This window comes from Podarcis liolepis, assembly GCF_965112155.1.
Source record: "Podarcis liolepis genome assembly, chromosome: 3".
NCBI classification, from domain to species: Eukaryota; Metazoa; Chordata; class Lepidosauria; order Squamata; family Lacertidae; genus Podarcis; species Podarcis liolepis.
This window is the reverse complement of record NC_139557.1, coordinates 34,590,465-34,605,147: the sequence shown is the minus strand read 5'-3', so window position 1 is coordinate 34,605,147 and position 14,683 is coordinate 34,590,465. Positions and strand designations below refer to the sequence as shown.

The following is a 14,683-nucleotide window of genomic DNA, read 5'->3' as shown; positions in this document are numbered from 1 at the left end:
CCACCTTGAGCTCTTTGGAAGAAAGGTCGGATATAATATATAAGTAGAAACAAAGAAAAATGAATTCTGAGGTTGTGGAGAGCTCTATAATGTTATGTGTGGTTGTAGGGGTAAAGGTAAAGGGACCCCTGACCATAGGTCCAGTCATGACTGACTCTGGGGTTGCGGCGCTCATCTCGCTTTATTGGCCGAGGGAGCCGGCGTACATGTGGCCAGCATGACTAAGCCGCTTCTGGTGAACCGGAGAAGCGCATGGAAACGCCGTTTACCTTCCCGCCGGAGTGGTACCTATTTATCTACTTGCACTTTGACGTGCTTTCAAACTGCTAGGTTGGCAGGAGCAGAGACTGAGCAATGGGAGCTCACCCAGTCGAGGGGATTCGAAACGCCAACCTTCTGATCGGCAAGTCCTAGGCTCTGTGGTTTAACCCACAGCGCCACCCACGTCCCATGGGGTTGTAGGGGAAATCGCCTCAAATTGCCTCCCCTCTGGTAGGAACCTTTGCTAGATCTTGGTCCCTCCTGTGAACAAAATGAAATGGGCTACTGGCTCCAATCCAATATTTTTATTGCGTTGCCTCAGCAAACTCATGTTCCCAGAAGGCATTTGCTAATGGAATGAGAACATGGGGGCAGAGAAAGGAAGGGGTGAATTGCCTTGTAACATGTAATTCTGCCATTAAGTCTTGCAAGGTCTGAAAACTTTAAAGATCGTAGTGCCCGTATCAGGAAAGAATGTCATTCTGAAGCGCTCTGCGTCTTGTACTGATGTGTTCAGTACGAAGGTTAAACTAAAAGTATGCTCCCGGGATTACCCTAATCTATACCTGTTGTCCAGACATAGTTGTGCAACTTCCTTGCACTTCCCTGTGGGATGAGAAAAGGGAAGCTTAGCTTGTACTGTAGGACCGGTTAACATTCTGGGGAGCCCAAGAAAGCTCTTGGGATTTTGCAAGTTGCGTTTTCCGATGACTCAGCAGGGAGTTTCCTCAGCTTTATGTAGTCATGCCTGTAAACAGGAGCCTTGGTTCATTGGAGTCTTAACTGCAAAGGGTGTGGTGTTACAAAAGCCCTTTTGAACAGGGTGGGGATAATGTGGCTTTATATTTCACCACCTTGCAGAGGATACTAACTCTTTTTACGGTATTTGGTCAGTCACACACAATAGTGCTGGAAAGCTGACTTTAGCTTTTAGGGAACAATCCTAACTCCCACCCACCCCTGCCAGAAACCACATTCCCTCTCTGCCCTTGGACTTTATGCTGTTCCCTACCAACAACAAATACTGTCGGGGGAAGGACTCCTCCACCTAATCCAACACACACACACCAACGCTGAATAAGCAAGGTTTGATTGTTCTGCCTGTCTCTGCCTGTATCTCTATGTGTATTTGTACTATTATTAATTATTACTGGTTTTCTATCCAACAGCAGATGTCTGTCCCACCCTTCCTCCTGTAGGAGCCCAGGGTGGCACACAGCAGTCACAAAACACAAGTGCAATTAAACGACAGTTAAAATAGTAACTAAAACCTGTATAAAAACTCAAAAACATGAAGTACCATGCTCACAGTAATACTTGAGAAGGTTAGGTAAAGGTAAAGGGACCCCTGACTATTAGGTCCAGTCGTGGCCGACTCTGGGGTTGTGGCGCTCATCTCGCTTTATTGGCTGAGGGAGCTGGCGTACAGCTTCCGGGTCATGTGGCCAGCATGACTAAGCCGCTTCTGGCAAACAAGAGCATCGCACGGAAATGCCATTTACCTTCCTGCCAGAGCAGTACCTATTTATCTACTTGCACTTTGACGTGCTATCGAACTACTAGGTTGGCAGGAGCAGGGACTGAGCAACGGGAGCTCACCCTGTCACGGGATTCGAACCACCAACCTCCTGAACGGCAAGTCCTAGGCTCTGTGGTTTAACCCACAGCGTCACCCATGTCCCTTTGAGAAGGTTAGAGCAGGCTAAAAGGTGCGCCATCCCATGTTAGAATTTATTCAGCCAATCCCAATACTAGTCAATAATACATCTACATGAAAATGGGTGAAAATCTACGATCCTGCACAAATGTAACTCTACTTGCACAGAGAACACGTTGAAATGGAGAACTGTAGGATGTGAAATGAGCCTCAGTCGATACACCTGCAATTTCCCAGCAGGAATTTCATTGGGTTGCAGGCTGGTAGTAAGAGGAGTTCTGCTCATGCTGGAGGAAGAGGGTGAGCTGAGAAGACAATTTTTGGCAATTTCCCCCCTGTGATCCATTGAAAAGCAGCAGTGGAGAGTTTGGGGACCCTCCACAGCAGCACAGGATGTTGCACTGTAGGATGGAGAGGGGTGGGAATGGGAAGCAGTAAACATTACCTACCCCACCACTTCTTCCAGTGGGAAACATCTGCTGGATCCTGGATCCCTGTGCAAATGGAAGGATCCCTTCTAGAGCCATCTTGTTATACAGAACAGATGAAAAAAACAGGTTGGAGCAATCCTGGATATAATTGCTGTTTCCCTGGAGAATGTGTGTGTTATACACCATGAAACTGATCGACATCACATTAAGGACAGGGAAGCGAAAATTTCATACAAGGCCTAATGAAACGTATGGGATTCGGTGCTGCTGGCTACTACTACTACTACTACTACTACTACTACTACTACTAATAATAATAATAATTTATCATTTATACCCTGCCCATCTGGCTTGGTTTCCCCAGCTACTGTGGGCGGCTTCCAACAAAGTATTAAAATACAGTGGTCTGTTAAACATTAAAAGCTTCCCTAAACAGGCTGCCTTCAGATAACTTAGACACTCTGATGGTCTCTAGCTTACGTGGCTTTGAAGCAGGATTAGATTACATCAGTGGAGGATAAGTCTGTCTGTGAACAAATGTGAAATAAAATGGGAACCTACTGTTTCAGAGGCAGTTTGCCAATGGACACCAGTTGTGGGGAGCATAAGGCTACCTCTGGCTACTAACCATGATGGTTATGTTCTGCTTCCACTGTCATAGACAATAGCCTTCTCAATCCAAGTTGCTGGAGACCACAGTAGAGGCAAATGCTGTGGCACTCATGCTTCTGTTTTCAGGCTTCCCATGAGCATCTGGCTGGTCACTGTGAGAACAGGAAGCTTGACTAGATGGGCCCTTGGTCTAATCCAGCAGGGCTCTTCTTATGGTCTTGTGACTATCAGGAAAAACAGTGGCCTTCATGCTCTACTTGTGGGCTTCCTGGCCACCATGTGAAAGAAGATAGTTGCCTTTGGCCTAATTCCAAAGGTCTGTGCTTCTGTTCTTATATTTCGCTGCACAAGGGCAGTCATTAGACCCATCTCCTGGAGCTCTTTTCCAACATCTGAACCCATCTGAGGAAAACAGGCAAAATTTCCACATGAATAGCTAAAGGCTCACCTAACCCAAACTGGAATAAACAAATACCGTACACACTTTCCTGGGCCTCCCATAGTGACTCTGTACTTGAGAGGGAAGATTGCACATGAAGGCATTGAGAAAGATTCTCATTTGCACAAATAGCCTCCGAGATTATTTTGGGTGTTTACGCTAAGGAACTAAAGCCGACTTTTATAACTAGTAAATTGGTATTATTAAGATGCTGTTGTATATATAGGGAGGGCTTGCCTACTCCAAGGATTAGAGTTGTCTGAATTGGAGGCAGCCTTGAGATGTCTTTATTTATTTGCATTTCTATCTCACCTTTTCCTCCAAGTACACGGAGCTGGAGCACGTGGCCTCCCTTTTCTCATTTAATCCTGACAACAACCCTCAAGGTAGGCTAGGCTGGAAGACCAAGATTACCCAACGAGCTTCGTGGCCAAATAGGTATTTGAAATGTGGTCTCCCAGGTCCTCGTCCATCACTCGAACCACTATCCCACATGGGGTCCCTTTCACTTGCTTCACAGCCACTGCCAGGATTTTGTGGGCAGTTGGTGGTGGCAGCAGCAACTCTTCAGGACATAACATCACTTTAAAAAAATACTTTTATTACATTTATGCCCTGCATTTCTTCTGCAATGGAACCCAAGGCAGCATACATGTGGTTCCTAGGCAGTCACCCGTCTACAGAACCAAACCTGCTTAGCTTCACCACATAGAGGATGTCCTGGGAAAGGTGGAGGCTGGCAGTCACTGCACAGTAGCTGTTGAGAAGAGTTGCTGCCATCATCTGTGAACCATTTCCCCAATTTCCCCAAAAGAATCCGAGCCACCCAGTGGCAGGGGTGGATGGCAGTCTTTTCCTCGACAAGACAGAAAGCTGCCTTATACCAGGTCAAGTTACTTGTACAGTGGTACCTCGGGTTACATACGCTTCAGGTTACAGACTCCACTAACCCAGAAATAGTACCTCGGGTTAAGAACTTTGCTTCAGGATGAGAACAGAAATCGTGTGGCAGCGGCACAGGAGCAGCGGGAGGCCCCATTAGCTAAAGTGGTGCTTCAGGTTAAGAACAGTTTGAGGTTAAGAACGGACCTCCGGAACGAATTAAGTTCGTAACCAGAGGTACCACTGTATATCTAGGCCAGCACTGTCTACTCTGACTTGCAAGGGGTCTCCAAAGCCTTGAGTGGAGCTCTTATCCATCTCCTGCAACCTGATTACTTTAGCTGGAGATGCCCAGGGATTGAACCTGAGACCTTCTGCATGCAAAAACATTTGTTCAACTACTGAACTGTGGCCTCTCCCCTAACAGGGTCAGATCTATATCTATAAGAACCTGGTTCTGCTGCATCATATCTAGTCACTCATGGCCCTTAGACACTTCCTACTAGAGGTCAAGGTTGCCACCATTCAAGATGGCAGGTGGCATGTCCCCTGTACAAGTAGGGCAGAATGAGTAGTGGAACAACAGGCTGGTTGTGAACACCTCCTAATCATGGATATCTGATCTTTGTTTTAATAGTTTCATTTGGAGTTAGAAAACAGTTTCGGTCATCATTAGAGTCATGCCTTGCATTGCATAGGATGCATGTTTTAAGAGCGGATATGACAGATGCAAACACAAATCCCCAGGGACTTGGAAGGGGAGGAGCAAGACAATTAGCTGCTAATGATACACAAGAGAACCAGAGATAAAGACCTCAAGAAAAGGCAACCAGCCTTGCAAGCTCCCCTCCAGCTTCCTGCAAAGAAGCCTTCTTCCAGAAGTCAGAGCCTGGTTTACTCTTTGCTACTTTTTATATGATGGATACAGTGCCGGGGGAGAGAACATCTTTCAGCCTGATGGCTGTATTCCCTCATGAGCAACCATTCCAGTGATGGGTAGGACAAGAGGCAAAAGTAGGCATGGTCAGTTGCAAAAGGGGACACGGCTATAAATGGAACTCTTAACTTTGTACAGCCGGCTACCTTCCAGCCATGCAAAATCCAGAGTTTTCTGTACCCCTGAATCTCTCCATCCAGGCAAGCAGAAGGCATTGTCACTGTCCACCCAGGGCTTTGGAGCAGGGGCAATGAGGAATGTGACCTGGGGAAGAGTCTGGAGGACTGAACAGAGAGGGCTGGATGGCTGCTTTCAGCCCCTATGGTTTGAGTTTCCTGGCACTCGGTGTAATGTGTAGCAAGGCTCTGGGGTAGAAAATGCATGATTTGATTAGTGAAACAGTGAATCATTTTCTTGCTTTTGATCTGGAGAGCTCTGGATTTGTTTACTGTTTTCTTTCACAGCCCATTCCCCTGCTTCAGCAGCAGGCATTGAAAGAAACACGGCATCCAATAGGGAGAGGGAAAGCAAAAGCATGAAGTTGAATTTACATCCTTGCTCTCCTGTGCTCCTGTGTTGCAGAGGGTTGGACCAGATGACCTTTGGGATCCTTTCCAATTCTATGAATTCAGTGAGGATCTACATCACTGGAAGCTGCTTCAACCCTCAGTTAAATCACAGGCCTCACCCTTGCAAATTTTCATATTGTCTGCATCTTTAAGTTAGTATACTAACAGCGCATAAGAGAGGCAAGATGAAGAGTAAATCTGTTCAGTGTTACATTTTCTTTAGTCTATAAACTGGACCAATGTGCTCAAAGAACCTAGTAGAGTGTGTGTGCATTTATTTCTTTTAAAAAAAATGAAGTGAATGCACCTTCTCCTATTCATTTGCAATCATGTATATTAGAAGCAAACAATGAATGGGCAAACCAGCACTGGGAAAAATCATAATGCCATGTGGAAGAAAAACTCCAGAGCTCTAAACAGCAGAGCTATAAGCAGAGTCTCCACTGTGATCACTGAAGAAAAACAGCAAATTAGAGGGTTAAAAGGGAGAAATGAATTGAATATGACAACAATGAAAATTAAACGTCAGGCTGTCAGAAGCGAAATGGCAAATGGAATGATTTTCTTTTCAATTGTACATCTCTATAATCTAGAGTTTATTGGTCCTAGTTCAGAAAAAGCCATTAGCACTTAAGTCCTATTGAAACATATCAAAGGGAAAATTAGTCACAACTAACTGAAGTCCGATTGATTTACACAGCATGATCAATTTGAGAGATTCTTTAGTTGGAACATTAGATTTTGCTTTGTTTGAATTTCATTAAAATTGTGTTGTATGCTTTTATGATTTTATGTAGGCTGCTTTGTGAAGTGTTTTTGCCTTGAAAACCAGCTTACAACTGAATAACGAATAAACAAATGGATGTGATCCAAGCATAACTAACTTTCTATTTTCTTTACAATATCCATGCCATCTCTTTGGCTATATACGCACCATACATTTAAAGCACCCCCTCAAGAATCCTGGGAATTGTAGTTTGTTAAGGCTGGCAGGAACAGTGGGAGCAAACTACAGTTCCCATGATTCTTTGGTGGTGTGCTTCAAATACATGGCGCGTACAAAACCTATAAGGTTTGTTGAAGGAATGAATTTTTAACTCAATTAACGGTACAGTACAAATCACAAATTTGAACTCTTGCCCAATCATGAAGCTCCCATCTGGACTGGGCAACACACTGCAAACGTCTGGGGTTAATGATATGCAGAAAACCTTTCCTGAACACTTGGGATTTAGATGTGGAAGACATTGAATAAGTTGATAGCAATGTAACCTCTTATTTTGATCAGGGATAGCTCTTTCAAATGAATAATAAAATGGACTGCTCCTGGGTCTAAGCAATTAGACTTAGCTTGCAAACTTGCTTTTAACCACCTGGAATAATTTCGCTCATTTATTTTCATTACGATTGGCCTTTGGAATGTTTTGATTACACATTTCAATCGAGATGCTTAATTATGGAGAGTTGTTTTGATTGGTTCTTTTAAAATGTGACATTTAAAGGATGGAACAAACTCCTTCAGAACGGCAACAGAACAGTTTGTGAGTCACCCACCAAACCTCATGTAGCTCACCAGGGTGGCCTGTCAATTACTGGATACACCAAATGACCAGCAAAAACAGGAACTGCAATGATAGGGCTGCATCTAGTCTATTCATCAGACAAATTAATTGAAAGCCTTTTTAGTAATGAAAAAGTGGTCTTAATTAATTGGGTAACAGATTTTTTTAAAAAGGGGGGGGAATGAGAAAAATGTTTTTTAAAAAATAGAGGTGGCAAGTGACATCTTAGGAGAAACATATCCCTTTTTTCTTATACAGAAAATAAAATTCCCTTAGGGCTCAGATTCATGGCATGCAATCACAAGGAGTTGTGATCCAGCACTGGTGACCCAATTTTGTGGCACCCATTCCTGTTGAACGTCTTGTATTTAACTGAATTCTATTTTATTCCAGCAGACTTTTAATCAAATTCTGGTTTTATAGTTTTAACTCATTTTCAGTTTTGCTAAACTATACCGGGTCTCCTGCACACTGCTTAGAAATGCCCCTGATTATATATATATATATATATATATATATATATATAGGCTGAAATATGATCTCCCTTCCTTAGTGGCTTTCATCGTTTCTCTGGAAATGCCATCCTTTGTCTCCCCTCATTTTACAGACATCCCAACAACATTGTTGTCATTCCAATGCATCCTCCATGTTCATAGAATCATAAAGTTGGAAGGTACCCGGGGGTGGGAGGCATCTGGTCCAACCCCCCTATACTTTTCTATACCTGAGTTATATTTTTGTGTAACATACAGGGTGTCTAGTGTAATCAGGCAAAGCACTGTTTGAGCTCTTAAGGGCTTTAAGTTAAACACATCCTGTGAGCAAATTCAGCCACTGAGTGGCTTCTTGATTAGTGTGTGGAATCAAAGAAGTGGCAAGCAGGAAAAGGTTGAACACAGAGAAACACCACATCTCTGCTTCACACACACACACACCCGGAGAATTTTTCCCACTTGGGAAAGGCAGGTGCTCATTTTTTGTTGCATACATTTGTGTGCAATGGGTAGTTAAGCCCTGATAACTACGGAGCTTCCCTCCTCTCTACCCTGTCTGGAGCCAGCCATGACCAATCACTTTGTCCACATAGGCTGAAAATTGGTCTTTGTGACACTAAACCATGGTGCATGAGCCTAAACAAACTCTGGTAGGTTTCAGAAGAAGCCAACTTCTAATCGTGAGCTATTGGTGCTGGCTTGTTAACCAGAGTTTGTTCTAAACCAGGATCCCTAGTTTGAACATAACACCAAGTTGGGATTCTTCTAAAGTGAAGCTATGCTGTACCAAAATCCTCCCAGTCACACAGTGGGAGGAGAGCAGGAAGGAGTATGCAATCCCAAGTCCCTCATAGTTTAATGCTAAACTTGGTTATGCCAAACTATGGTTTAGCACTGTGTGTGAGCATGACCATTATTGCTTACCCTGTGGAGGGAAACAAGGAAGAGCCACTAATTAGTGTGCACATTATGGGATGCTAGCACATGTTCATCACACACTAACAGTCAATGCTAGAAAGTACTAAAATCATTTAATAAAAAGCTTCTAAGCCTCTTTGTCACTATGCAATCTAAATTGTCATGTCTAGGAGAATGATGGATGTCGGCTTTCTATTATCTAACAAAACTCAGAAATAAAGTTCACTTTATAAAGCACAAAAATACTTTGATGCCTCATTCATAATGTAAGGCTCCCCTTCCCTCCTTTTTGGAGCTGAAAAATCACAAGTGGATTAAGGATGTAAACCAAATGATTGCTAATAAAACCTTTATATCACCGAACTATGAACAAAACTTCACTTTAATGGCATGGCTTTAAAATTTATTGCTGCATAGTTATGCAAGATGTTAATGGTCTTATTTTTCACATCTCTTTAAAAAAAAAGCTGAAGGCCATAAAATACAATTTTATGACAAAGCAAGTTGGGGCTTTTTAAGGCCAGCAAGCTCTTGCCTATAAATTCTTGTTCTCTAAAGTCTGCCTCCCCTCATCTTTAGATATATACAGCAAACAGTAATAACTTAATGGTTTGTTAAACATAAGAATATAATAAAGCAAGTATAAGAATGGGCAGACTGAAATACAGTTGTTCTCTGCTTCCATAAATGAGCACAATCATCATTTTGAAGCAGCTACTATATTAAAAAAGATAGTGATATGTGGGTTTTCTGATCCGGAGACTGTTGCCTGCAGCAAGATCCGAACACGCTAATAATGTATGTGAGCATCTCCTGCACTGAATAGATAGTGGTTGCAATTGTCTTTGAAGGTGAGGCGTATGGCTTAGAAAAAGATCCAAAGGCCAATCAGAGAAGCCTGCATTTGGCCCTTAGAGCTGAGGTTCCCCTCTCCTGTGTTATGGATGTTTATACTCTCTGACTCTCTAATTTCCTGTTTCTTTCCCTTAGCCACATTTTGATGCGATGTCTCAACTGGCCAGCCATAGCTAATGACTTGCCTTTAAACTGTATTTTGAAACCATGGTTTGAATTGGGTGGGATCAAACAGTAACAGGGAGTTTGTTTTTATATATTTCATAAAAATTATAATGCTTGATTGTTTGCTTTTTTTAAAAAAAAAACGTCCTCATACCGGCTTACATAACAATAAAACAATAGTTGCCAATTGGGATGCGATGACAAAATATGGTTAGAGAAAACTGGGGGGGGGGGGCTCATGTGTGAGAAAGGAGGAATGGTGAGTTTACCACATTTTTGCGAGCTTCAAGGCACTGTTGGAAAAATCAGGTTTGCGATATTTCAACTGTGCCAATAAAGCATATTTACATCCTATTGATTTTGATCCAGATTTACCTATCCGCTAGATTGGTCATGTTAACTTAAGCTCATTCTTTTGCACTTTTTAAAGGATAGGCTTTCAGATTAATAGCGCCAACTCAAATACTGCACTTGTGTTATGGACAACTGCAATTAAAGTCTTCTCCAGTCACGTGTTACTTTAGCCTATGCATATTACTATCTCTGAATGTGACAATATACATGTAGCTGCTGCTGAAAATGGAAGCCTAGTAGATATTGTATTGGAGGGGAGCAGCATTGCTTCTTTCGTTTACAAAAATATAGCAAGTCCAGCATTCAGAAAACAGTATATTCCCCCAACAGAAGCACAACCTTGAGAGTAGACATGCAGACTGCATGTAAAAAGATTAGTAACCAATGAGCATTTATTGTGCATGAAAGCAATTTTATGGAAAGAGTGGCTCCACCTTGCATGTTTTGGCAGGGTTTATAAAAGAATGTTTATTGCCAGCACTGAGGTGAGTTACACCTCAAACGACATAAAAACGCAAATACGTATCAACAGGTCGGATTCCGAAACCTATGCTGAACCAAAGTTATATACATGTATAGCAGTGTTCTAACTCCTGTAGTGATTTGAGTTAAGCTTTACAAAAGCTGTCCAGCAGTCTGTACTTAAGTATTTACAGCAGGTATGTTTTAAAAAATAAAATAAAAAAATTCCATAAGTAGGTTTCATTTATTTTTGTATATAAAATTCCCAAACTTTTGCATAATTCCTCGCAACTTGTTTTCATTGGGGTGCAATGGGTGGTAGACACCAGGGTTGTAATTCGCCACCTGGTTGCTCCTTCCATAATTATTCCTAGAGGCCTTGCTATTTGTCTCCGGATAGTGAGTGCTGTTTTTCTGGGTGCTGCTTGCTTGCTGAGTTCCTGTTGGCTGAGCAGAGCTTTCCACTTTGCAAAACGGCTCAAAGCGACTGTAAATACGCCTATCGCTCAAGCGAGGTCTTATTAGCTCATCGTTTGGCTTGGTGCTCGATAGACGAGGCGCCGCTGCACTGACCCTGTGCGGAGGAATAGCGGCAGCAGTTGGTGGGGGGACCCGATCCCGGCCTGCATTTGCACGCAGCTCCCTGACATCCTGGTACTGAATTTGCTCGGTGTTGAATCTGGGAGCAGATGGGTCGCCTGGAGGTACTTCCAACAGCATATTTTCTATTGGTTTCACAACAGGCCCCCTTTTCATGTTTTCTTCTGATGGAGGTTTCAGAGATTTTTGAGACTTTGGTGATTTTGGAGACTTGGGGGACTTGGGAGATTTTGGAGATTTGGGGGACTTTGGGCTGACAGTAATGTCCTCTTTACTCTTATGTAGGCTCCCCTGTGAATTAGATGAGGAGTTTCTTTTTTTCCTGGGAGAACATTCCACCTTTATTTCCGCCACTTTGGGTCTTTGATTTTCTTCACCTTCTGACACCAGAGTGTCAGAACTGCTACACATTCTGTAAAAAGCAGGCGCTTTGTTTTTGGACAGGCTCTCTTTCTTCTCCGGTGTGAGGTTCAGCAACGACCTCAGTTTCTGCGACCCCTTCTTCAGGAAACTTGGGGAATTCTTGTTCTCTTTCTTCGGCGAGGCATCTTTCCCAGGGTCATCTTTGCTCGATTCAGCTAGTGCAGCCACAGAAATGGACTTCGGGGTGGTGGGAGACCTGGCCTGTTCACTTTTCAGCTTATTACTGTCAGGTGATAGATGATTGGCAACATCGTACAAGCTTTTAGAGTTTTGTAGGTCCTCCTCTAGCGGTGGCTTTAGAGCAGCCGGTTGTCTAAGTCTATTCCTATTTAGTGTGCTGTAGACGTAGCTGGCTGCCTCTTTGTTATTCCCAAGATCCAAAGCAGATTTTGAATTGTCAAACATTGGAAAACTTCGCCTTTTCAGTATGCTTTCATTCTTGAGAAATTCTACTGGTCTGCTTGTGCTCAGAGTTGAATATAGGTAGGTAGGCTTCTCTTGACTAACTGGCGGAGTTACACTAGGTTTCTTATCTTCTGAAATTGGCAGGTTGTTGTTTTTGACTACCTCAGGTTCCAGTGGGACGTGTGTGCTTGGTTCTGCCTCAATGTCATCAGCTCCATCTTCTGGCTTGGGAACATGGTTGGGTGTTCCTTTGGGTGTCACACTGCCATCTGAACCAATGATAGTCGAATTAGAAGAACTGGCACAGCTGTTTACTTCTTTCTGCTCTGGCAAAGTTGGCTTAAAGACAAAGGAGGAGCGCAGGCGAGAGTGAGCATAAAGGGCATGGGCCTTGATATTTTCCGCTGCATCAAAGCCCTCACACCTATCACCTATCCCTGAGCCATTTGAGTCTGCTGGAAAATCCGACTGGTCATTTAAATACGATTCAATGCGCCAGTTGCGCAGGAAAGACTTCGTGGTACGTTCAAGGGTCGGCATTCTCTGCTGTAGGTAGCGGATGTGACTGTCTGTTCCATTGAAAGATCTCCGTACAATTGAGTTCCTGTCTGCAATATTCAGCTTCGGCTGTGGAAGCCGGTCAACCAGACTCTGTTGAGGCACATTGAGGTTTTTGTAACTTCCGTGCAACGAAGATACAACGCTGAGACTGTCAGATGGCACCTGCCAACCATGCGGTTGATTATTTGCCCGGTTCATTGCCCTGTTGAGCATCATGTATGGAGTCCTTTCTGGTTTCTCCCCTGCATAGCTGTGCCTTTTCCAATGTTCATTTACTTCGTTGGGCTGGTACTGCTGGATTCTACTCTGCATATGAAAACCTGGTGCAAACTGTGGTTTCTGAAAGATGTGGTTTCTAGGAGTGAATGTGTCATTGTCATTTATTCCATATCTGCCTTGTTTCTTCAGAAAGCTGGTGTCTAAGTTGTGGGTTTTGTTGGCCCTCCCAAAAGGGTTACGCAGGCTAGAAGCTGAAGCTAAGGAAGACTGTGAATGCTGGTAGGCATCGTTCTCCCAGAGTGCTCGGCGGCTATTAATTCTAACTAATTCTGGAGCAAATGAGCTGGGAACAGAAGAACGGGCGTACAGTGTCCTAAACTCTTCATCAAAAGATTCAACCAGTTGTCCTGTGATAACCTGGACCATGCTGAGGTTTGCTTTCTCAAAGGACCACATAAAGCTGAAAGATGAAGAAATGACAATTAGTAATCCAAACCAGGAACAGGCAAACACTTGTTAACTAGTGGTCAAGTTACATAGTGATAGGTTTCTGTATAAGAAAAGAAATCTGTTCTCCTCAGAAATGTGCACAGGGGCCGTATGATCAATCAGATTTTTTTTAGTGATGAGTCACTGATGATTAAAGCTGGAGAAGCATATTGAGAATGATACCTATTTTTACCAACACAAGCTATAAGTAGAGGTAGGTAGCACCTGCTATCATCTCTGACAACTGGCCATTCTGGCTAAGGCTTAAAGGAGGTGGAGTCCAAAACATTTGAAGGCCACTGTGTTGGGGAAGGCAGATACACACACACACACACACACACACACACACACACACACAGTGTGTTAGCTAATAGCAAACATGGAACCACTTTTTCACTAGTGGTGTGTGTGTGTGTGTGTGTGTGTGTGTGTGTAACACGTGTTGACAATTGTAAGCATTCTATCTTGCAGACATGTGTCTTTCTGCTTGATAAGGAGCACCACACAGGAGGCAAAAGCCCTAAACTGAGGGTTATGAAGTAGCTCCCCAAATAACTCAATGGAAAATTTCTTCAAGGAGAGTCCCAGTAGCCAAACACAATCCCTGATAAATTGAGAGAAGCTGAAATGAATTTTAGACACAATATCATCATGAGTAAATAATTTCATGAATGGGAAAAAAGTAATTTTAAATCACACAGTTAACCAGAATAGTATTTTATATATGTATACTTACGGGTGTACCATAAACTGAAACCATGCAAATGTATTTTACATTAATTTTCATAGTTATTTGCCATGAGCCTGTAGGATAGGTATTTACAGATATCAACACCACCTTACTAATATTTTCACATAGCCATGCTGCTCAAACATAGCAGTTCTGACTATCATGTTTTAAAATATTGTATGTTTTGCTGGGATGCGTCTAACCAAAGACAATCCCTTGCATTCACATAATTTAACAAATACATATATTGGTCAAGCACTTCTAGAAACAACTTATTTGGAAAACACATCCCTAGAAATCACTGCTTTGCCAGGAATCTTCAGTAAAGTATGCATTGCATCCCCAAATGGTCATCTGTTTACAATCCATCTTATGCCAAAGTACAATCTGCAGAAGAATCTGAGGGTAAGAAAACGTAATTTACCTTACCTCCTCTGTCACATCTGAATGTAACAAAAAGAAGAAGCAAATTAAGAATCATGGATCTCAAGGGCTATTGCGAATATAATGATGTAACACATTATTTTTTTAAAAAAAAATCTGTCCATTAAGTAATTATTCCAACAATAAACTAGATTCAGTGAGAATGAACTATTCTTATAAACCATGGGATGGCACTGAATATCATTATTTTCAATAACAACTATTATTATTATTT

At 42.6% G+C, this 14,683-nt stretch overlaps 1 protein-coding gene across 1 annotated transcript in view; it reads right to left on the bottom strand.

Annotated features, from left to right (window-relative positions):
• Window positions 1–10,510: 10,510 nt before the first annotated feature.
• The window catches only part of FAM83B (family with sequence similarity 83 member B), a 47,668-nt gene continuing 43,495 nt past the window's right edge, over window positions 10,511–14,683 (bottom strand). The window contains exon 5 of the mRNA XM_083495517.1: window positions 10,511–13,266. Coding sequence (XP_083351643.1) covers window positions 10,839–13,266 — 2,428 coding nt within the window. The 3' untranslated portion in view covers window positions 10,511–10,838. The remainder of the gene's footprint in view (window positions 13,267–14,683) is intronic.